We start from the raw sequence: 24,686 nt of genomic DNA, 5'->3' as shown, positions 1-24,686 counted from the left end.
CTCCCTCCCTTACTTCCTTCTCTTCATCTCTCATCATCTTATCTCAACTTTGGCTGTTATATTTTGTTTTTTTTTTTCTTTAAGACAATCTTACTATATAGACCAAGCTGGCCTTGAACTTTCAGCAAGCTTATCTCTGCCTCCCAAATGCTGAGATTACAGGCATGCATTGCCATGCTCAGCTATGACATTTTTAAACTATTGTCTCTAAGTTACTTGTTACTAGAAATTAACTCCTTAAAGTAAAAGACTTGTATCTTTACACATTCATGGAACCAGGCAGTTCAAAAACATTTATCAGATACACAAAATATTAGTAGATACTATTTCTGGCAATGCTAGACTCTAAAGGATTACTTCAAAACAAAACATGTAAATATATATAATGAGACATTAAATATGGTATACTGAGTAACAACCGTAAAGAAATCTTTAAAACAGAAATCTTTAAAACCAACAGAATTATATAAATAACTGTCACAAAATTACATAAATAACTGTAAAATGCACAAACTAAATCCAGTTACTTAAAAAATTATTAGAGGCTGAAGCTATGGTTCAACTGGTAAGAGCACCTGGTTCTCTTCCAGATGACTCAAGTTTAGTTCCCAGAACCCAAGTCAGGTAGCCCACAACCACATAGAACTCCAGCTCCAGGGTCTCCAATGCCTGATTTCCATCAGTAACTGCACTCACATGAACACACCCCTACATATAATTAAAAATAAAAACAAATCTTTAGAGAACAGTGAGTTTCTCGTAGGTTCCAGTCTCAGTTTTATATATATGCTGCTATATTACCTGTTAAATATAAGTTATACTCTACTACTTAAGATTAATGCTTTTTAAAATACAGAATAAAAAATTAAGTTGATTAATTTGGCAGTTATTTTTATTTCTATGAAAAAGATGTAAGTTTCTTTTTATCTGAACAAAAGTTTATTCTAAGATGCTGATATATAGCTGCTAAAAATAGGTTATAATCTATACGTTGAATTATTATTCCCAATCTATTTTAGAACAAAATACTACAGGAAAGTAGTTATTAGATTATCAAACGTAACTATACATGTACATTATCTAACTGTACCTAGAACAATCAATTTAGAGTGTTGTCTTTGAGAAATTTACAAATAAAATTCTTAGATGATAATAAGATAGAGTCTGGAGGAAAGCTGGGCAAGGTGATACACAACTTTAATCTCAGTACCTGAAGGCAGAGGCTGACAGCTCTTTGGAAGTTTGAGGCCAACCTAATCTAGAGAGCTAGCCATGGCTACATAGTGAGACACCGCCTCAAAATAAAGAAAGAAAGAAAGAAAAAGAGACAAAGAAAAATGATCTATCTGCAGATGATTTTCTTTGCAGAACAGCAGTGTCCACATAGTAAAGGATTCTCATTTACAAAGTGAGAATGTTTCTTGTCATACTCAGACATGCTTCTTTTCAAATTAGAATGTTCTAGTAAACACAGCTGTCCCACAACAGAACAAATTCTCTTATGGTGCACTATGCTCTTTCACTCAACAAATCAAACTGGAGTCAGTTACCCATCAAACTGTCACGGGGAAGAAAACAGGAACTGATGTATATAAAATCTTCAGCAGGTCTAAATCTAATCTAATTTAAACTACTTATAAACTGAGATTACTTTTAAACAACTAAATATTTTAAGAAATCAATTATCAGCTATTTTAGGAAATAACGTTTTTTTCAGGTTTTCAGAATTAAACAAAAATCTAAGAGTAATAAAAATCACAAAGTAATGCTGGTGTATTCTTCCAGGTTTTAAGTCTATGCTGAGTCCATAGACAACAGCATTTAAACCTTACCAGAATTCTGCTGGATTCCCCATCGTACTCTCATCCTGAATTGCCGGGTACCACTTTGCTGGAGTCTTCTATTTAATCTTGGAAAATTTTGCTTCTTTCCTTCTTTTCTATTCAGTTTGATAATATCATCTACAAAAGAGGTAAAGCCACAATTATTTTCATTTTAACACAATGAATAAATTGTTCAGTCTCATTTTATAACCCATAAATTTCTCCTATGTCCCTAACTTAGTCCCCATTATTATTATCTTAGCTTTTTCAGACAGGCTCAGTGTGAGGCCAAAGCTGGCTATGAACCTGCTACAGAGCGTAGGCTACCTGGACTCCCAATCCCTTTCCCTCCTCCTAAGCTTCAATTAGCCATTTTGCCTGCTAAAATGCTTGAAAAGTTTCTCTAACAGTTCCAGTCAACAGACAAAAGCAGATCTACCAATTACTGAGTTCTGCCTGGGAGACAGGACAGTAGGTAGATTCAGCTTAGTAGTATTTGGCTACATGTAAAGCCATGGGTTCAAATCTGTACTATGAACAACAAAATATACACTCTTGCTGTTGGGCTGGTGGCACATGCCTGTAATCTTAGCAAGAGGAGGCAGAGGCAGGAGGATCAGGAGTTCAAGGCCAGCTTTGACTACATATTGAGTTTGAGGTGAGCTTCAGCTCTCAAGAGTGACTATCTCAAACAACAACAAACCACCATCACCACCACCAAGACCAAACCAAAACAAAAACAACAACAACAATCAACAAGCTCAAAAATAGTAACAATAACAACCTCAAAAGAGCAAATTTCTAAAAACAACTGAATTCAGAAAACACTTATTAGATGCATACTTTATTCATGTTTAAGACTGCTGATAGTCCCCATTCTCAGTAAGGTTAAGTTATTCTTGAAAACAGGCATGCAAACAGCAGGCAAAATTAACAAGTATCATATAAAGGTAAGGTATTTCGGTTCTGTTTTTCTCTAGAAGTCATTCATAATGACTTCTTTCTAGTCTGACCACTCTAATTCTGTAGGCTTTATTATTTCCAAAACCACCTCAAAATAATTCATACACACCATACCGTGTTAATACTAAAATGAACAATGTAAAGGTGAGAAAACTACATGTATTTCAAATTCTTATTACATGTCAGAGGTTACTAGAAGCCAACCAAATACTCATTCAAAAAGGATCTGGCACCAGGAAGATGGCTCTGCAAATAAAGGTACCTACCACCAGCTCTAATTTTATTTATTATTTTTAAATTACTTATTTACTAATATTTAAATGTTTATTACCAGACCAACATAGTAAAAGAAAAGAACTGATCCCCACAAGCTGTCCTCTGACTTCTACACCCATACTGTGGCGTGCAAACCCAGACACAAAAAAATATGCATTTAAAGAAATGAAAGAAATAGCCAAACTCAGCTGAGTGTGGTAGCACACACTTGTAATCCCAGCAGAAAGACTGCTGTAGCTTCAAGGCCAGCCTTGGCTATATAATGCCACACTTTATCCCAAAAAAGACAAAAAGGATGAAAGGACGAAAGAAAAGGAAGGATGAAAACAATAAAAGAGATTCTCTAATCTCTAAGCCAATGTTAGTTGTGATGACTGACACAGCAAATAACCAAAGAAACTGCACTGTCAATAACTTTCTACTAAAGCTAAAAGCTAATTCCAATCATTTTTTCCAAATCACTTTAACCATAAATGTGTCAATGTAACTAGTTTTTCCTAAACCAAAGAAAGAAATCCACGAGGCTATAAGGATAATTTCTTACATCATTTGTATTATTCCTCCCGGAAGTTGTCCTCTGACACATATAGCAGCATGCATACACATACACAAAAATAAATATATGTAATTTATAGTACTGCAAAATACAGTTTTCTCTTTAGATCAATCTCCAACTGCAAAATAGCTCACTAAACTTAAAAACACAAGGGCTCAGAGTGTGGCTCATGGCTGAGGGCTTCCTAGCATTCTAAGACCCTAGGTTTGACCCTCAATACCAGTTAATAAGATAAAAGACACTAAAAACCATTTGTGTAAGACACATCCTTCCACTGAAGAAAAATACCCAAAAAACAATTAGAGAGAAAGGGTTTTTTTTGGAGGTGAGGCACTCATAATTTCAGAGGTTTCATTCAGCCTGTGGTCACCTAGCCCCATTGTTTCTAAGTCGGCAGTGACACCTACCATCATGACGGAAGGGCACAAGGGAAAGCTAATTGCCTCTTGACATCCAGGAAAAGAAGTGGGTACAATCCTTCAAAGGCACAGCTTCAGTACTGCTTCCTCTAACTAGGCCCTGCCTATCCTAAATAACCCATTCAGTCATGGATTCATCACGGTTTAGTCCACTATTTAGTCCAGTATTAACTGCCTTCATGATTCAATCACTCAATAGCACCACCAGCTGGGGGACCTTATACAGGAGCTTTCTGGAAGAAACTATCTTTAAACCATTAACACTGGGTTTAAAACAAAAGGTTTCACAAATACCACATATATAAACTTATTAAAGTCTCATGGAGAAGAAAATGGGAAGCACTGTTTTCCCTTAAAAGGTTACTATTTACTTTCCAGTAGACATGTACAACCTCAAAGCTCTCAGAACATACCAAACCATGGATTTGGTCAGATTAGGGCAAAGGAGGTGTTGGCTTTAACTACTTGCGTAGTTCTGCTGCTGTGAGACAAGGTCCCATTCACTATGTAGCCCTGGCTATCTTACCTCAGACCAGGCTGGCTTGGAACTTAAGTGTTATTTCCTACTACCTCCTAAGTGCTGGGATCAAAGGCCTGTGCCACAACGATGCCCAGCATACCACGGTAATTTTTACACAGAGCATAATCAGCCTAAACATGGCTGAAATGAATTGGAGATGAGGTCTTAACTTGTGGCCCAGGCTAGCCTCAAACTCATGATCCTCTTGTCTCATCTTCCACAGTGCAGGCATACTGGTCTATAACACAATTCTTGCCACAACTTATTATCTAAGGACTTATTATCTAAGTCCTTAGACAAAGCCTTTTGATAGGAGAAAATGGCCATTCCAACCCAATGATTACAGAGGTATTAAAAAAAAAAATCCATTACAATGAACTACTTTATAAAAACTTTCTTCTGGGGCCAGACAAAGGGTCAGCAGTTAAGAGCACTTGCTGTAGGCAGCGGTGGTGGTGCACACTTTTAGTCCCCGCACTTGAGAGGCAGAGGCAGGCAAATTTCTGAGTTTGAGGCCAGCCTGGTCCACAGCGTGAGTTCCAGGACAGTCAGAGCTACACAGAGAGACCCTGTCTCAGAAAAACAAAACAAAAAGGCCACTTGCTGCTCTTCCAGAAGACCTAGGTTTATTTTAATTCCCAGTGACCACAATTCAAGCTCCAGGGGGATCTGACACCCTTTTCTGGTTTCCACCGGCACCAGGCACTCATGTGGTACACAGATGTACACAGAGGCAAAACACTCATCCACATAACCTTGTTTTTTTCTTTAACAAAAGAAAAACATTTCTTCCGTAGCATTGTACATGTGTATGTATGAGATAATTATAGTGCATTCAGTTATTCTCACAACACTCCTATGAAAAGTTACAAAATTGTTTTTTAAATTAAGAAATTGAGCTAATGTCAATTACCAGTTAACTTGGTAGATAATCTACATAAATTCCCACATAAATCTGGCAAAGAGAGAGAGAGAGAAAAAAAAAGAAAACCATATTCTAAAATTTGGGGTTTTTTTTTGGGGGGGTGAGAGGGGGAAGGATCCTCACTATGCAGCCATGGCTGACCTGGAACTTGCCTCAAACTCAGAGATCTGCCTGAGCTTCCATATTGAGGTTAAAGGTGTGTCTCATCACAACCAGCTACAGGTTCTAACTTCTGTAGACCTGGTAATCACCTCTCCATCACAAATCTCTAAGAGTCTCACTAGAAGGAAAACACCTGACAGGCTGATGTACTCTCCTGAGGAAAAGACAGCACTTATTTTCTACTTTGAACAAGAATCAGCCCTCTTTAATTCATGTCCTAATTATGAAACAAAATATACACAAAGGGGGCTACAGGAGTGGCTGGTCACTAAAGTGCTCACCCAACAGGCACGAAGACTTCACCTACTGACTATTTAAGACTTTGAGCAATTCTCTATTTCGGAATCCTGACTTCACCTACTGACTATTTAAGACTTTGAGCAAATTACTTCTCTATTTCAGACTCCTGTAAATGGTACAATAATGGCACACATTCTATGTATGTAGTGTGGACGTATACACAGCACAAGGCCTTTAATTCCAGCAGTCATGGGGCAGAGGCGGGTCATCTTGTCAGTTTGACGTCACCCTGGTCTACAGGTAGTTTTCATTTACCTGTTGACTCATTTACTAACCAATTCCATGAGGTAGTCACTATCACTTTTACACTTTTATTTTTAGCTATATTTGTATGGTTGTAGATTTGTGCGTGTGAGCACAGCGCCCATGGACGGCAAAAGAGGGAATGGGATCTCTGGAACTGGAGTTACACAAAGTTGTGAGCCATTTTGGGTGCTGGGAACCAAAATTTGGGTCTCAGACTATACTCCTGCCCACTGAGCAATCTAAGGCCACTATCACCTTTTTAGCCAAGAAGCACCAATTTGTCCATAGTCAAAGGGCTATGTAAGTGTCAGAAGCAGGACCCCCATGGCTAGTATGGGCTCTAGATCACTTACCACTAGGAGTAAGTACAACCCTTGTGAGGGTGTGGTGGTGCACACCTTTGATTCTAGCACTTGGGAGGCAGAAGCAGGTGAATCTCCGTGAGTTCCAGGCCAGCCTGATCTACAAAGGGAGTTCTGGGATAGGCAGGGTGCTTATGCAGAGAAATTCCTTCTTGGATTTTTTTTTTTTAAGAAAAGAAAATTACATGTATAGTAAATATTTGGTCCACTGCCCAGCAGCATGTAAGCATTGACTAAAAACCTGTTATACTAATTCATGGCTTTTGCTCAAAAGCTGTCTTTTTTTTTTTTTTAAGTTCATTACTGATCAGCAGTGTGGGCAAACATATTCCTGTTAGTTCACTAATTCAAAAATTAGGTTCTGACTTGAGGCAACCCTAGAAACCAAGGAAGAGCTCTTAACCACTGACCAAAAACTTTCCAAGTAACAGAAGCGATAACACGAATTAAATAACAAGGAAAAGAATGTTTCCAAGCCCAGGATTACCCTAGCCACCATCCTCAAGAAGGGTTACACCTGAGTTCAGTAGTCAGGTATTTTATTTTTTTAAATATATCAAAGAGGGGTGGGGGCGGAGAGAAAAGACCCGGAAAGAGAAAAAGGAGATGGCACTGACTCTATCCAATACCGTAACTTGACTCTACCAAAAAAAAAAAAAAAAAAAGGAATTACTTTTGGATCTGCTCAGCCAAACAGAAGCCTTCGTAGTGTTGGATCTGAATTTTTTCTTTGTAAGAAACTAAAGCAACCATCCTCAGTCTTGTCTTACATAACCAGCGGCAAGCCACGGCATCCTTTCCCAGGCGTCCTGGACCCCTTTTATGCACACCTGACTTTTTTTTTTTTTTTCTTATCAATCTGCGTACCTCTCTCTCTCCCTCCCCGCCCCCAACCAGCTAACTTTGAAACCCGGCTGGGGAACGCGCCTCGGTAAACACCTCCTCAAGCAGGGCAACACGGCCGTCGCTTGAACGATCCTCCGAGCGGCCGTTCTGGGACCGCGTCCCCGCCCCCGGCGTTCCCCTGGGGGGTGGGGGGGGCGCCGGTTGGAAATCGCCGGTGTCCGGCGCACGTCCGGGCACGGTCACGTCAGACGAGCCCTTCACGAGGAAAAGGCCCCGGGGGCCAGGGGGGGCCCCCAGGAGACCGCGTCCCGCGGGGCAGCGTGACAGCACTCGCGGACCCGGCCGAACGCGCCGCCCGTGCGGTCCTCACCGCAGCCCCTCCCCGCCCCCGCGGGGAACGGGGTGCACGCCGGGGGGGGCCTCTCCCGCCCCGCCTCGGGGGTCCGCGCCGGTCCCGCCCACGCGCCGGCCAAGCCGACAGGCGGCAGCGGCCACCTAACCGCCCCTTCCCCCCACCGCGGCTGCCGCCCCCTCCCCCACCGCGACGCGGCCACCCCGGCCCCTCACCCAGGGACATATCGATTTTGTCGAGGTTCTCATTGCTTCGGGCTTTCGGCGGCGGCGGCGGGGTCGCCGTGGCTCCCACCAACCGGGTGCCAAACCGGTTCATGACGGGGGGGATGCGGCGTCGGAGCAGTCAGCCGGGAAGGCCAGAGTCGCAGGCCCGCCGCCTCCCACTCACGCTCGCAGACTAGCTGCAGCGCGGAGCGCGCACGCGCGCCGGCGGCGTCCTCGCCCTCCCACCCACCGCGGCGGGCGGAGAGGGTGCCACCGAGACAAACGGCGGCCCAGAGCGGCCCGCGCGGACCTGGCGCACAGCGGCCCTTGCCGGTCGGGGGCGCCGCGCCGGACGGGAGGCGCGTCCTGGGGCGCCGCGGAGAGCCGCTGGTCGTCCGCCCTCGCGCCTCGACGCCCCGCATCTTCGACAGCGTCTGGACCCCGGCGCCTCCGAAACCCAGCCTGAGACGCTAGCTCGGCCCCGCTGTTCTCCGGGCCGTCCCCCCGCTGTGCCACCTCGGGAGGCTCGACCCACGGACCCCTGCGAGCGTCGATTGCAGCCATGGGTCCCGGCTCCCCTCTCCCTGAGTGGCCACGTCCGACGGCGAAGGCTGCAGTGACAGTTCTTGCGTCACCTTAACAATAAAAGTAAATGCCAATGTACCTGCACCATCTCTCGGTCGGCACTCTATGAACACTTGGCACGGTACTAGCTACCTTAGTGAGACCTCATCTTCCCTGGGGAGGGTAAGTACTTCTGTTTATTTAGCTGCAATTTTCTATTACTCAATTGAGTTGTGAGAGGAATCATACAGTTTTCCCTTAACCGTCCTTATAGGAAAACTTACTGTTTGCATCCCTGCTTTATAACTCGTTTGCGCTTTACAAAACGTTGTGTTCTCCCCCCCCCCCTTTTTTACCTCATTCTCCCACAACGCACTTGCGTGGAAGCATGCCTGTTATTCTGTACCTCCCCTAACAGCCCAAAATCATCTCTGAAACTTTCATCTAAGGAAAACAACAAACAAACAGACCCAGTGTCAAATGTTCTGTCCGTGTAGAAATCTCTGCCATTTTCTCCCCTTCCTAAAATTTCTTTAGTAGAGACCTGAGCCAGAGCTTTGTGGTGATCCAAAGTATCTGAAAACCACAGTATCCTATATTTAATTTAGTAATGTCACAATCCATGTGGTTTGCAAATTCAACAGCTGTGACACATTTTACTATTTTTTTCCTTGGGCCTTCCATAACTTAAAATATCTCTTATCACACACAATTGTATTTATAAATAACGTATTCTCTAACTTTTACCAACTGAAACCTAATTATATCACATCTGCCCTTTCCAGTAAAGGTTGTGACAGTTATTGATTGATATTTTAAAACAAAACTATATGCTAAAGTTTCCTATATTTGTAATTTGGTTAAAGCCAAAAGCCATTCTAAGTTTTGATTCCAGCCAAAAGCATTTGTGTGTGTGTGTATGTTTGATGAAACACACTAGTGGAGAAAACGTAAACTTTTTGTTGAGACTTTGAGAAATACAATTCTTTATTATCAAAAGTCAAGTTAGGCCAGGTGTGGTGTCCAACGCCTTCAATCCCAGCACTTGGGAGCCAAAGAGTCAAATTTCTATGTGTTGGAAGCCAGCCAGAGCATAGTTAAGTTCTGGGACAATCAGGGCTATGTAAAGAGACCCTGTCTCAAAACATCAAAAATCAAGATGTTTTCTTTCCCATGCAAGAATATAATTGTATAGAGTCAGTTAACATAGTACACACCTATCGAGACATACAAGAAACTAATGGTCAAAGATCTGAATTAGCCGGATCCAGCAATAGAATCTGGCACATCAGGTAGAATAGCCTGATGATGCTCTTGCCACAAGGTCCTAGAGTTTGCTATTCTACTCTCCAATTCCCACCTCCTTTGAACTGCTGGCAACTGGGAAAGCTAGATTGTAAAGAAGAATGCATGTTTGGGGCCAGGCATAGTGGAGCACGCCTGTGATCTTAGCATTCAGGAAGCAGAGACAGGTGGATCTCTCAGAATTCCAGGCCAGCCAAGGCTACATAATGAGACTGTGTCTCAAAACAACAAAACCAAAACCAACCAACCAAACAAACAAAAAAGTTACTAAAGTTCCTGGGTTTATTAAATCTATTGCCGTTTTCTTCAGTCATTTGATATATTACCTTATAAAATTCTATAGGCCTTAGTCATCTTCAAAACAGAGAGTACATAGGCTATTATTCTAAGTTATCCTAAGATTCTTCACAACTCTGAGTTGGGTGGTGGTAGTGCATGCCTTGAATCCCAGCACATGGGAGGCAGAGACAGACAGATCTCTGAGTTTCAGGCCAGCCTGGTCTACAGAATGAATTCCAAAACAGCCAGGGTTACACAAAGAAACCCTGTCTTGGAGGAAGAGGGAGAAGATTCTTTACAGTTCTGAGATCCTTTTACTACAAAGAAGAATTGTAGATTATTTAATTTTTTTTTTTTTTTTTTAACAACAGGGTACTATATGCAGCCCTGACTGTCCTGGAGCTCCCTAAGTAATCAGGCTGGTCTTTTATTCACAGAGATCTGCCTGCCTCTGCCTTTGTAGTGCCGAATGAGTGCTACTATACTCATCCTGGACAATCAGTCCACATTTATCTGTTTATTTACTTACTTTTTATTATTTATTATATGTCTCTGTGTGAGCACATGTAACCTGGACAGTGTGGAATCAGAGGACAACTGTGGGAGTCCATTCTCGAGACAGGGTTTCTCTGTGTAGCTTTGTCTGTCCTGGACTCACTTTGTAGACCAGGCTGGCCTTGACCTTACAGAGATCTGCCTTCCTCTGCCTCTCTGAGTGCTGGGATTACAGGTGTTTGCCACTGGACCTGAATGGGATCAAACTCTTGTCAGGCACTCTTACCCACTGAACCATATTACTGGCCCATCTTGTTTCTAATCTTATGTTAAAAAAAAAAAAGGCATTTAGATTTTGGAAGCATGCATTTGATATTAAAAAAATGGGTATGTTTAGATTTTGGATTTTTTTAATTTTAAGTGTTTATAGAACAGATAACAAATGTCCATTGTATTAAAACCTTTCCTATACCAATATAGTAAATACTGCATTTTGTCCCAGTCTTCTCTCAAAACAGATGCCTGATTCCAAATCTTTTAGTTCTTTAGAATGTTCCCCGGTCTCCCATCAAGTATTCCTTCCTGTTTAGTTTGGAATCTCAAGTTTTCCCAAGGGCTAAGGTCTCAGAGATTCAGAGACTCTCCCAGATTTCAAAGGATAGCAGAATAAAGTATTGTGGTAATATTGTGTCACTAGATAGGTCACACACAAAACACAACAAAAATAGCAATTAATCATAAATCTTTCTATCTCTAGAGATTTGCTCATTCTGGACATTTCATGTAAACAGAGTCATACAATGTATGGTCTTTTGTGTCCAGCTTCTTTCAAGGTTTTCTAGGTTTACTCATTTTTTAGCAGTAAGTCCAACCCTCACTCCTTTTAATGCTTGAAGAGTATTTCATTGCATAGATGTACCACATTTTCTTTATTCATTTGTCAGTTGTGAAAGAGTTGGACTGTTTTCACTTTTTGGTTATTATAAATAGTATGATATGAACATTCATATATGAGTTTTGTGTGGATATAAGTTCTCACCTCTTAGAAATATACTAGATATAGCTTGCTGGCCCATATGACAGCTCTTTAACTTTTTAAGGACCTGGCAGATTCTGTTTCAGAACACCTACATTTTATTCCCAGCAACTACATGTGAGGGCACTAGTATTTCTACATGCTCCACACATACATTAATACTTGCTAGTATTTTTGTGAAGAAATTTGACTTTGTACTTGTATTTCAATTGAAGTTGTGATCAAAGATGTGTTCTACCTGCACAAACATTACCATAGAAACTAGACTTAGAAATAATCAATCTAAGTCAATTAGGTGGTGTAGTCAGACTGTCTATAAACTGTCTTTGGAGTTACAGTTTGATTCCCATAAGCCTTGTCACTTGAGGTAAATGGTTAAATTCTCTGACTCTCAATTATACTTCCCTCATATCATACTAATAAGTTGTATTTCCAGGATTATAGTCAAGACTTAACATTCTGAATTGTGCATTATTTTGAGGGTTCATATTGAAATAAAATAATTAAAAGTCATGAATACAATATTAGGTATAAATAATGACTTACGTCATTATGGCCATGTGATAGTTAATACTAATTTTCGATTTGACAGGCTCTAGAATCAACTGGGAGACATACCCTTCAGACATGTCTATTAGGAAGTTTCTAGACGGAGGTAATTGAGGTAGAAGGCTCACATTCCACGTGAGCAGTACTCTATGAGCTGAGCTTGGCCCTTCATCTCCTTCAACTGCCTTACTGCTCCCGCCTCTGTGCCTTCCCTGGTACAGTTGTACACACACAGGCGCCACTCACAACTGGAACTGTTGCCCAGCCAGGTACAAAGGCTGGAGTTAAAAGGTGTAAGCATCAGTTACTCAGTTAATTATACGTTCACTGTGCCCAGGTGTTGTAATAGGCTCAGAGGAGAAACAGTAAACAATGTGGACACAGACAACTTGCAGAGCAAAAGCTACTTTCTGAGCCCTGTGTGAATGAGGCACTGTGCTGGAGTGCGTGGCGTACGTGTCTTTGCCTGGAATGGAGCAGTTCAGGGTCCTCATCTAAGTCAAAAGGACGAGAAGTCAAGCAGCCACCCTTGTAGAGGCCTGATTTCATTCCGTATAGATAAGATAACATCTGTATGGCCAGAGGAAATAGAGGGACAATTAATGTGAGTTTCAGATAAGAAGACATAATATGTCACAAGTTTCAGATAAACAGCAATTTTTACTATTTGTATGTGATGTAGTATTTAAGATGATATATTATATGTGTGTGGGTATTTAGTGGTGTATGTGGATGTATGCGTGTGTGTATATATGGGTAGTATTTGAATGCCAGACCTTGTATTAGGCTCAGAGGATAATGTACCTCTTATCTTTGCTCAGCTTAAAGAGCAAATAGTACTTCCTGAGCAAAAGAGCAAATAGTACTTCCTGAGCACCTAGAGGCTTTCTATACAGTGTACGTATGTATGTGTAGGCATATAGTGTTCATGTATGTGGGCAGGTGCGCGTGTGTGTAGATGCCAGAGATGAACCTCTGGTGCGCTTCCTCGCAAACTGCCCGGCATACTTTTATTGTTACTAATTTGGGAACACCCCTCCCTCTTCCTGCTTGAGACACAGGCTCTTACCCGGGACCCTGGATTCACCAATTATGTTAGGCTGGCTGGACAGACGCCCCGGGAATCCATCTGCCTCCAATGTGCCACCACACCTGGCTTTTTAGCTTAGTTCTGAGGCTAGAACTCAGGTCATCTCAGGTCTTCATGTTTGAATTGCTATCACTTTGCCATTAAGCGTGGATCTTTTTTTTTTTTTTTTTGAGACAGAGTCTTGCTATGTAGCTCAGACACAATGCTCACAACTTTCTCACACTTAACCCCTTCACTATATTTTGTTTAATGTACTTTTTAGATTTCCTTTTCCCCTTTTATTGGTATATAATTGACAGCCAATAAAAAACATTCATTTAAAATATACAGCCTATACTTTATTTATACTAGATTCACAGAGCAGATACCTGTGGAAATTATATCAAATGGTTGATATAATAAATATATCAACCACTTATAAATGTTGTTTTGTGTCTCTTCCCCTCACCTATCGTCTAGGGGGCCACTAATTTGGTTTCTTCCGCTGTTGATATGTTTTCAGGTTTTGGGTTTTTTTTAGCTTTTTCCATGAATGGGCTCATACAGTACTTTTAAAAGGCTGGATGGTTTCACTTCGTCTAACTGTTTCGAGTCTCTGTGTCTTTTACTTGCTGTGCAGTGACTCTAGTATTATGCTCTAATTAGTGATGCAACTGAACATCTTTACCTGTTCTCAACCCCAGAGGGAAAGCATTCCGCTTTGGGGGTCTTTTCTTTCTTTTTTGTTTTATTTTCTTCTTTTTAATATTTCTATATATTTTAATGTGTATGTGTGGAGGTGAGAGGGAGACTTTCAGGAGTTGAATTTTTTTTTTTTAACCTTGTGGTGCTTGGGGACCACCTAAATAAGGTGAGCAAATAGCTGAGTCATCTTACTGTCCTCAGCATTTAACCCCTAAGTAGGGCAGATTTTTGTTTTAGATGCTTTTTATTAAGCATCACATTTTTAAAGACATGTTCCTTATTAAGATGATGAAGTTCCCATCTGCTCCTGGTTTGTTGAGCTTTAATTGTGAATGTTGAACTCTATGTAATGCTTTTGCTGTATCAAGTGAGATAAGCAAATGGTTATTTTAAAATTGTATTAACATGGTAGATTGATTTCCATTTTTTTCTTTTTTGATGCTCAATAAAATTGATTAATTTTTACTATGTCTATTTACGTGTGTGCGTGTGTGTGTGAATGTAGTGCCTGAAGATGCCAGAAGAGGGTGTTGGATGTCTTGGAGGTGAGTTACAGGTAGTTGAGAGTCATCTGACATGGTGTTGGGAACCAAACTCAGGTTCTTGGAAAGAAAAGTATGTGTTCTTAACCTCTGAACCTTCTCTCCAGCTCTGAATATTGCATTTCTTAGATAAATGTGTCTAACCCTTTCTCTCTCTCTCTCTCTCTCTCCCTTTTTTTTTTCTTTCCTTTTCTTTTTTCTTTTTTCTTTTTTTTTTCCTGAGGTAGGGTTTCTCTGTGTAGCCCTGGCTGTCCCGGAACTCACTGTGTAGACCAGGCTGGCCTCAAATTCAGAGATCCACCTGCCTCTGCCTCCTGAGTGTTTGGAATTAAAGGCATATGCCATCACCACCCACCTTCATCTTTTCAATGTTTAATTTCAGATGTTTAATCAAGCTTTTTCTTTTCTTTTATTTTTTGAGACAAGGTCTAACTGTGTAGCTCAGCTCACAATTCTGCTTCAGCCTCTTGTCTGATGGACTTATAAAGGCATCTGATACCACACCTGGCTTGGACTTTGTCTTTTCTTCAATGAAACTGCTTTATGTGTGTGTGTGTGTGTGTGTGTGTGTGTGTATGTTGTTTTTGACACAGGGTTTCAAACATTGCCTAGGCCAGCCTTGAACTCAGTATGTAGTCGAGGATGAACTTGAGTTTCTGATCCTCAGCCTCTAGTGTGGAGGTTACAGTTACACACCAGTATGTCCCTTTTATGTGGTGCTGGAGATTGAATCTAGGGCTACCAATGGAGCTACATTCCCAGCCCAAACTGAAGATCCTTAGAAGCCACATTATTTTTAACAGTCGTTAGTTTTAATGGAGTTATCCTTGCTCTCTTCCTCGACCCTTGCCATATCCAGTCCTTCACAAAATAATACTGATTCTCTTGCCTTCATATTGTCAGAATCTTAACCTCCCTGTTCTTCCAGCCCCTGCTCTAGCTTAGACCTGGGCTTGCAAATTAACAACCAAATGGGCCACCCTCAGCCTAGAGACAAGCTTTCCTTGGTCTGAACAATAATCTACCAACATTTAGAAATGTAGTCAATTATGTTGTGAAGGGCAGATTCTAGCCTGTTTGGAAAAAGAAAGCCAAAACTATAGTAGCTAGCAACCCAAGGTCCCAGTGGTCACTTGACAACACTCAATTACCCTAAAACAAGACTCCCCTCTTGGAAGAAAGCTCAGAATTTCTGCTATCCTCTTCTGTTTCTTGCAACTGACTCCTTTCACTCTTTTCCATCACTCACTGACTTCTTGGGATTTCTAATCTCTACTTTTCTCTTACTTATAATGTGCTGTCCTCCCTATCCCTCTTCCACACGGAGACTTGGCTCTGTTAGCAGATTTGCTGTATCTCCTCATTTGCACATCCTTGATAAACCTCACCGTTTTTATGGCTAAGATTCCAACTCATTTCATAACCTGGTCTGCTTGCATGAGAATGCCCATCATTTCATCTCACTCCCTTCTTTGCTTTAATTCTTCTTTTATATTACATTTTATTCTTTCTCTCTCCGTGTGTGTGTGTGTGTGTGTGTGTGTGTGTGTGTACATACATTCATGGGGAGGACAGAGAATAACTTTCAGGAGTTGGTGCTCTCCTTCCACCGTGGGTATCTAGGGTTTGAACTCTGGTAGACAGGCTTGGTAGCAGGCAGCTTTGCTTACTAGATCATCAGTTTTGATTACTAAGAAGCAGTAGTTTCCAAGACTGCTGTTTTCTTAGTATCTGTCAGAGCTGTTTTGTCCATTTTCCTCACCTCTCCTTTTACCCACTTGTTAATTTTTTTAAATATACATAGTTGCCTTATTTACCTTGGGTCAGGCAGTTATTTTTCTTACACTGACTCAGTATCCTCACTATTCATCTCCCAGCCCCATCCAATGCCATCCACTTTAATCCTCCTCATCTGGTCTACCTTCCATCCATAATCCCATGGTACTTGCTTTTATTCTTCATCTGGGCCTTTCTACATTATTGGAGTCCTGTCTTTCCGCACACGCTAACACACCATCGCATCCTTCTTCCTCCTCTCTTCCCGTCAGTCTGTTTCCTGTGACTCTCTCTTGAACCCCCCACTTGTTAATTCTTAATTATCCTGGAAACTGCTGTGCCTGACTTTGCTGGTGTATGCTTATAATCTCAGCACGCTGGAGGTTGAGGATCCTGAATTCGAGGTCAGTCTGTGCTTCAAAACAAAAAACCGGGTGGAGAACTGGCTAAACGATTGACAACTACATGTTCTTGCAGAGGACCCGGTTCCAGGTTCTGGTCCCTTTCCCGGTGACTTCTCGGGCACTTTACAGGCACGTGACGCACACACATACACCCAGGCATTCGCATATACATACAAGAATATTAAAAAACAAACAAACAAAAAAACTGTACCCTGACATCACTCCTGCGCGGCCTTACCTTTCTACTATTTTTTGAAGTTCAGTTTGTGATCTCTTGGTTACTTGAAATCTCTTAACACCAAAAGGTGTTAAATCAGGACGGACTGTAGCGAATCTAATCAAATTCGGATTAGATCAGCTTTATTGACTAGAGTCCTATTTCCTGACTAAAGTGTGACAGGAATGTGTACTCTCGCTTTCCTGACTGTCGCTAGCGGGACCTTTCAATCCAGGTTTCCTGCCTAGGCAAACTCGCCCAGCACGTGGCAGGAGACTGTGTGTCCTGGTTCCGTCAGCCTGGGATTGGGTAAGGCAGTGCATGCCGGGAGAGACCGATCTTCGAAGGGCTTGTTGGGAATTGTAGTTCTTGGAGCCGGAAGTGGGGGAGGCGAGGGTAGAACAGCAGCTGAGGCAGCACTCCTTGGTGCTGTCGCTGCCAGGGTGTAGTGCATGGTTCTGAGCCCACCAGGCGTGGTGCCTCTCTTGTCCGGAGGGTGCTCCGGGTGCCCTGGCTGCCGAAGCGGCCGAGAGCCTGTCTTCGGCCCGGAGACGGTCTTTACAGTCCCGGATGCGTCCAGAGGGCGCGGGAATGGATCTTGGCGGCGGCGGCGGGGAGCGCCCGCCCGAGGAGAGCAGGTGGGCTGGGAGCGGCTGGCTGTCTGGGCTGCTGGGTGCGCGCGAGCACAGGGAGACTTGGCAGAGCTCGAATGACACGCGGTACGGGGCGCGGCAGACCTGAGAGCCACTGCTGCCAGTGACTTGTTTGGGAAGAATTTCCAAGAAGAGGGACTGGCGGGGTGTGTAGAAGGACGAGGGAGGAGACGAGTTTAGGGGCGGTGAGCAAGGATGGGTGTGATTCGTTGAGGGCTGAGGAATAGAAGACACCACAGCTGAGATCCAAGACTGCTGGAAGAGAGGTGGACATTGAAAGTCTGGGGGAAAGGATTGAGCTGCTGTTATGAGATTTTATAGGCCAGGATCTATACATAGGAGCAGGGACAAGATTGATGTCCTGCCTTAAAACTTGTGGCGGCAATTCAGACTAATATTAACAGGGTGCTATAAGAATTTCTGGGAGCTAAGGTTTTACGTCATGATTGGCTCAGCAAAGTTATGAAGGGATGAATGTGGGTGAGGAGGAGAAGAGGGCCTGTGTGTGAAAAGCCACTGATTGCACTGGGTGTAGGCTTGCTGAAGGGACAGAAATTGTGTGCATGTCCTTTGTCAGTGAGATCCTGCTGTCCGGAGAGGACCTGTCATTTCCTTTTCATCTTCAATCCCTTTGCTTCTTCCCCACAAAGCAAACTAAGCAAACTCAAGTTTATGTGGAACTTCTGTCAGAAAGTCTTAGCTTCTATAAATAGGGGGATTTAAGATTTTATTTCTTTTTTAATTTAGACAATTACACCGACTTATTTGAGTGTGTGTGTGTGCGTGTGTGTTCCATCCCCAGCATCACAAGAACAACAGAAGCAGGGTCTTAACCTCTTGAAAGGATACTGAAGCAGAGACACAGCAGAAATATGGAGTATGGGAGCCTTTCTTGACACTTAGAAATAGGTTCACTACAATGATGATCTTCAGAGCAGATGAAGTCCAAAGACTAGAAGCAAAGTAATTTACCTCAAAGTGTTCTTAAGTGAGAATTGAAAAGTGCTTGGTATGATGTACTTTCTTGAGTACAAAGTAGCCTGTGGCCTACTGAATTAGTCAGACTTGGAGTTCTTGCCTGGGGTCTATGAATGGTGTATACTAAATGAAACTAGATGTTTTACTTCCCTTTTCAACATTTTAGTTTCTGCTTTTGTGTATTTGGCTATTTATTCTTCCTCCAGATGTCTATGAAGTGTTTTATGTAAAAGGTAACTGGTAGCTGCTAAGCAAGCTTTAGGGTTATTTTGATTTTCCTGTACTGTTTTATGTGAGTTGAATATTTTAAGTTTGTTTTTTCTTTCCCATTTAGCTACAACTGGGTTGGTTGGGTGGTTGATTGGTTGGCTGGCTGGCTGGCTGGCTGGCTGGTTAGTTGCCTATTGCTTATTTCTTACATGCAGACACCGTCTTGACAGCACTGTGAGGTCTGACTTACTTAATATGCTAACAGTTGTGTGAAGTAGCTCCTGTAACTATTATCACTTCCCACACGAGGAAGCAGAGATACAGACAGAATAAGTAACTTGCCCTGGTCATGCAGTGAATCTCTGGTAGACCTGAGATCCACACCCAGTTACTTTTAATATCTATATTCTGCTGCTGCCCAATATGATAATAGTGACAAATGTACACAATGGTGTTAAAGTTTTACTGTCTGTACCTGTCATTTAGGTGGGCAAGACAATGACTTTGTCAATTAACTCTTTTATACCTGCTTCTTAACCAGTGTGCATTAGTCTAAACAACTCCAGCAGTGGGACCCCTCCCCTCCAACACACACAACACACACAAACAGTCACTCACTCAGACTGTTGTTTAAGGCTACTCTCTGTTGGTGGCTGATTAGTTCAGAATGTGTGTTTAATGAAGCTTCATGGTACTGATGGCCTCCTTAGCTCCAGATAGACACTGGTAAATACATGCCTTATGTGCGAGAATTGAGGCATTGTGGCTGAGCCACTGCAGACATAACCTTTTTATAGTCACTACAACACACAATTCAGAAAGTCATCTTTACGGGATGGCAGCAGTTTTTAAGCATGAAGGATATACAGTTTTCCAGTGAAGGCACATGATCGTGAAATGTGCATAATTTAAACCCAGAAGCACCTTGTTTTTGTTTCAGTTAATAGCATTTCCTCACTCAGTCAACCAAGCCAGAGCCGAGCCCACAATGAAATTTCAGACTTCTCTTTTCATTTCCTATATTCAAAGCTACAGTTGAACATTAGTTTGTGTACTTGACTCGGTCATCTTTTAAAGATCTATTTATTATTTATACAATATTCTGCATGCATGTGTGCCTGCACACCAGATCTTATTTTGGTTATGAGCCAGCGTGTGGTTGCTGGGAATTGAACTCAGGACCTTTGGAAGAACAGCCAGTGCTCTTATCGTCTGAGCCATCTCTGTAGCCCCATGACTTGGTCCTCTTACTAAATCCTGCCTGTGTGGCAGTGCTCTTCCCTGCCAGAAGATCGTGAGAAGTAAATGAAATAATGAGCGCAGGTTCCCCACAGAATGCCTGGTATGCACTAAAGTACAAAAGGTTGTTTACTCTTGTCCCGTCTCCGGTTTCCATATGCTAGGTAGTTGTCGACGGGTTATTATTTGCAGTGGTATTACTTTCTTCCTATTTCCGTGGCTCCTCTAGCTAAGTTGAGCACGTGGGAAATTGGGATGTTGACCTAGCTCTTAACTTCACCCTAGAAGTGTACTTACATCAGAGGTTCTCCTATTGTTTTTCGTGTAGTTAACTGTGTGATAGCAAAATACCACTGGGCTTAAGAATAATATTTATCTTTCCCTAAAGTTTCCTTAAATGCCAGTTGTTTGAGAGTTGTCTGCTGAAACTACCACTTAAACAGTAGTCCTTCCTTCCATCATTGCTCTGCCGCCCTGCACTTCATTGAGCTGTGCAGGTCTACGTGAGAGGCAGGAAGTCATCTCTCCCCCCTGCTCAGTTTTCCTGGTGCAGTGGCCCACACAGGGTCAGAATCAAATAGTAGGGCACATTCTAGTGACTCTGAACACCCAGTGGACCAACACCTTCCCTTCCTATGTCCTCAGCCCTGGTTTCTGGCATTTTCCTTTTAGTCAGCTAAGCCAGAACCTCACAATAATACTTTTCCCTGGGTCCCTTATCCACGCAAGCACTAGTTTCTGTGAGTTCTTCCCTGATACATCCTTGAATTCTTTGCTAATTCCATTCCAGGTACAATGATATCTATTTCTTTAAAAAACCTAGGGCATAGTATTGCTTTTAGGCACAGCCAAACTTTGGTGGGAAAGTCAGGTGTTGGCTTTGCCCCTCTCTCTGCTGGGTCCTGCTTTGTTGGCTTTTTTTTTTTTTTTTTCTCAATGAGATTTTCTACAGGGAACCCTTAGCACCCCCAAGGCTGGTGATCTCAACAACAGTAACAGAAAGGATGCAGTCCAGCAGCTCCAGCCAACGAAGATAGTCCAGGCTGACTGACTTTCTTATGCTCAGGAAGTAGAGCTCGCAGCTCAATTGAGCCTGGGTTGTGATGGATCATAGGGTAGGGTGAAACCTTTGCAGAACTTCATTGACCAAACTAAGTGATACAGGCATTTCCCCTCTGAAAAGTAGTTCTATTTTCAAAAAGTCATAAATTCCAGGCAGGTGCACATGGCCGCTGCAGACATGGTCTCACAGTGGGGATTATTCTAGTAATTGCATAACTAATTTTCTCCTCTGAATGTAGTTTCCCAGTCCAGGTCTCCATACTGTTACTTATTTACTTTTCAGAAACAAAGGATGGTCAGTGATGTTTCCTATTGTGGTTGCATACACAATGGAATTTCTTCAGCCACAGTAAAGGACCAATGATATTGTTTGTAGGAAAATGACTGCTACTGAAGATAAAAACATAAAGTCAGTCTCAGAAGGTTAAATATCCCATTGCCTCTTACATTTCTAAACTTTACAGATACATAAAGTGATACGTGTACTGATAACATGAAAGTCGAAGTGAAACTGAGAAACAGAGAGGACAGTGGGAGGGAGGAAAAAGGGTTATGCTCACAGTACATTCTATACTTGCATTGGAATAGTCTTTTGTAATAACAAAGAATATCACATTGTAAGATACAGAATTCAGCACTTTAAAGGGACAAAAGAAAACAGAACATAGTCCAAACTCCTTACACAAGTATTCAGTTTGTGTTTTGGTCCCTCTGAAACATAGTCACAGACTCATGGCACTCAGTTACTCAGACTTTTCCCAACCTTCTCATCCTTGCTTCTCTGTACTCCCTGCAATATCTTTCTCCCTCTTGACCTGAAGAGCTTAGTCATCCTTTCAATGATGCTCTTTGAAGGGCATTCCCGACCTGTTCCTCTCCATCTGTCCATCACACCCTTCCCTTTCTCTCCATTCATTTTCATTTCTCATTATTTTTTTCCTCCTCCATTCTTTTTCTTTCACCTTGAAAATGCCAAGGATTGACAGTGCGTAAGGACAGGGGGTAAAGCAGCTGATCACATGATTTTTTTTTAGTATTCTGCACTGTGGAGTTCAGTTATTTGTGTCAGACACCTCCTGCTCCTACTGCCGCCTCTACTCCCCTGCCTGCAAATACATCCATGAAGCTTTTAGGAAAAGTATTTTTTGTGAGAAGGCAGGAGGGGGAGGTGTGTCAGCTGACGGCAGGTACTGTGTGCACCTCAAGCACTACTTCAGTGGCCTTTACCTCACACAGGTTTTCAGTCCTTAGATGATTTTTTTTCCCCTTTTCATCTTTGCCACCCTTCTCTTTAATTATTTATTTTGGTTTTTTGAGACAGGATTTCTCTGTATCGCCTTGGCTGTTCTGGAACTGCCACTATAGACCAGGCTGGTCTTGGAACTCAGAGATACTCCTGCCTCTTTCTCCCAAGTGGTGAGACAAAAGGTGTGTGCCGCACTGCCCGGCCTCACCCTTCTCTTTTAAAATAATTTCCATTACATGTTTCATCAACTTGATTGATAAAACTTGATTATATAACTTGCTTTGACAGCACGATTGGTACTAGCCACAAGTGATAATTAAAATAATGATTTTTAAGTATTATGAGGAAGATTGGTCTATTGATAGCATGGTATCTAGGGATCCTAACAAAGGAATTATAGTAAAGCTCATTATTTAATGTCTCTGAGAAGAAGTTCAGGTAGAGATAAGCCTGAATCCGTGCATGAGGTGACAAGAAGAAATATTCTAAGTGGAAAGATCTGGTGAATAACATCCCAGAAGTCAGAATGCGGCAGACATGCCTGGGATAGGATATACTAAGTAGAGTTTGCTGTATTGATTGAGGAGTTCTAGCAGGACTGTCAGGATTAAGATTGAAACCAACTGACGGAGAATATGCAGACCCCATACTGAGGCTGTTGTCTGTCACCCGTGCTTATAGTTCCTAGTGTAAGGAATTTTGTTTTTTGTTAAATCTACTCATTGTTGAAATTCAATCACTCCAGGATTATTCAAGTTTGGTATGACTGGTGAGGCATTTGTTGAATAGGTATCAGTTAGAAAGCTGTCTAGAGACACTGCTTATTTCTTCCTCGATCCGAAGATGCTACACTTAAGAGAACAGGGCCAGCCACTGACTAGGTTCTCCTGCGTGCCTCAAGGTTGAGAGACTGTACAATAGAGTCAGCTATGTTTTCCCATAAGCATAGTATTTAAGAAGCAGCATAAATACTTAATCACAGTATCTAAAAGTTAAATACTATGCAATTAAAAACATCATATAGCCAGATATAAAGACACGTTACACTCAGATTAAGGATGAGAATCTCTTGCTACCTCTGTATTATTAATAATTATCTCTCTTTTATTTTGTGTCTCTCTGTATCTAGAGGAGGAACTAATTCTTTCTAGGGAGTGATTTTGGGCCTTGAAAGTCCCAGGGGCTTGCCTAATTAGCCTTTCAGCACGAGAAACCTTTTGACATTTCAGTATTTAAAAGTCCTTTATGGTACTTTCCAGTTCTTGTTTGCTAACTTGGTTTGAATTATTGCATCTTTTTAATGTTTTAATTTATTTTCATTCTATGTGTATGAGTGTCTCCTTGCATGTATGTATGCGCACACTATACACTAGCCTTGTGGATCCTTTATTAATTGCTAATCTCAGAAAAGGCCTAAATTGCCAAGCAGTGGTAGCACACACCTAATCCCAGCACTCAGGAGCCAGAGGTAGGTGGATTTTTGTGAGTTTGAAGCCAGCCTAGTCTACAGAGAGTTCTAGGACAGCTGGGGCTATACACAGAAAACTCATGTCTTGAAAAATCAAAAAGAGTAGTAGGAGGAGAAATAAAAACAACCCTTCTCCTATGTAGTCTCACATCACATCGCTGTTAACATTTTTTTTAGTATTTTTACATTGAGGTCAGTTCTTCTCCCCCACTTCCCTAGGATGCTATCATAGCTTTGGAAAGTATTTCTGTTCAAAATTTTAATTCTTTTCTAGCGTTCTGTCATGTTGATATCATGTCCCACCCTCCACTTCAGGGATCAAATCATTACTTGACGACTTGGTACAACCTGACCTCTAACTGTGATCTTGGTACTGATATCCATCCTAGATCAATGTCAGACTGTGAAAGGGATATGCTAGAGTAGTTTCCTTTTACCTCTAAAAAGAACATTTGAGGGCTCGGGGAGGTAATTCAGAAGATGAAGGGATTGCCCTGCAAGCACACAGCCCCAATTCTGTGCCTAGTACCTAGGTTGAAAGTAAGCAAGCAAACAAGTCCAGGTGTGGTAGCATGTATTTGTAATCCCAGTTCTGGGACATGGAGACGAGCAGTTCCCTGGGGCTTGCTGGTCAGCCAGCCTAACCTTAGCACCAGGCCTCAGGTCCCAGGGTGAAAGCCTGTTTCAGAAAACAAGATGGTGACTCCTAAGAATAAGAGCTGAGGTTGACCTCTGATGGCCAGTTATGCAAACATGTGCAAGAGCGTTTCTAAGGATGGCATTCGGGTTGTCCTCTGGCCTCCATGTGTACCTGTACACACGCACAGAACACATCCGGGATTGCTAACCTGGCTGTATTTTTTTTTTTTTTTTTACAATGAATGTCATTTTACAATGGTGCAGTATCCTCACTTTTTATCATCTCATATATTA

At 42.0% G+C, this 24,686-nt stretch overlaps 2 protein-coding genes across 10 annotated transcripts in view; one reads left to right on the top strand and one right to left on the bottom strand.

Moving 5' to 3' along the window:
• Positions 1 to 8,189, bottom strand: part of Fyttd1 (forty-two-three domain containing 1) — a 28,610-nt gene extending 20,421 nt beyond the window's left edge. The window contains exons 1-2 of one of the 2 annotated variants that reach the window (XM_021635347.2): positions 7,966 to 8,189; positions 1,833 to 1,961 (exon numbers count right to left, since the gene is read on the bottom strand). In XM_021635347.2, coding sequence (XP_021491022.1) covers positions 1,833 to 1,961; positions 7,966 to 8,068 — 232 coding nt within the window. In that variant the 5' untranslated portion in view covers positions 8,069 to 8,189. The remainder of the gene's footprint in view (positions 1 to 1,832; positions 1,962 to 7,965) is intronic. The other variant, XM_021635348.2, reaches the window with a different exon arrangement.
• Positions 8,190 to 8,230: 41 nt separating this feature from the next.
• Positions 8,231 to 24,686, top strand: part of Rubcn (rubicon autophagy regulator) — a 63,293-nt gene continuing 46,837 nt past the window's right edge. For 4 of the 8 annotated variants that reach the window (XM_060370248.1, XM_060370246.1, XM_060370247.1 and 1 more), the window contains exon 1: positions 17,278 to 17,616. In XM_060370248.1, coding sequence (XP_060226231.1) covers positions 17,468 to 17,616 — 149 coding nt within the window. In that variant the 5' untranslated portion in view covers positions 17,278 to 17,467. Of the gene's footprint in view, positions 8,704 to 17,259; positions 17,617 to 24,686 lie in introns of those variants that run through there. The other 4 variants (XM_021635324.2, XM_021635323.2, XM_060370250.1 and 1 more) reach the window with 3 other exon arrangements.

The sequence above is a fragment of the Meriones unguiculatus genome, chromosome 17 (assembly GCF_030254825.1).
Source record: "Meriones unguiculatus strain TT.TT164.6M chromosome 17, Bangor_MerUng_6.1, whole genome shotgun sequence".
Taxonomy (NCBI): Eukaryota; Metazoa; Chordata; class Mammalia; order Rodentia; family Muridae; genus Meriones; species Meriones unguiculatus.
Note: the sequence above shows the minus strand (reverse complement) of the source record. Positions and strands in the feature narration are given on the sequence as shown.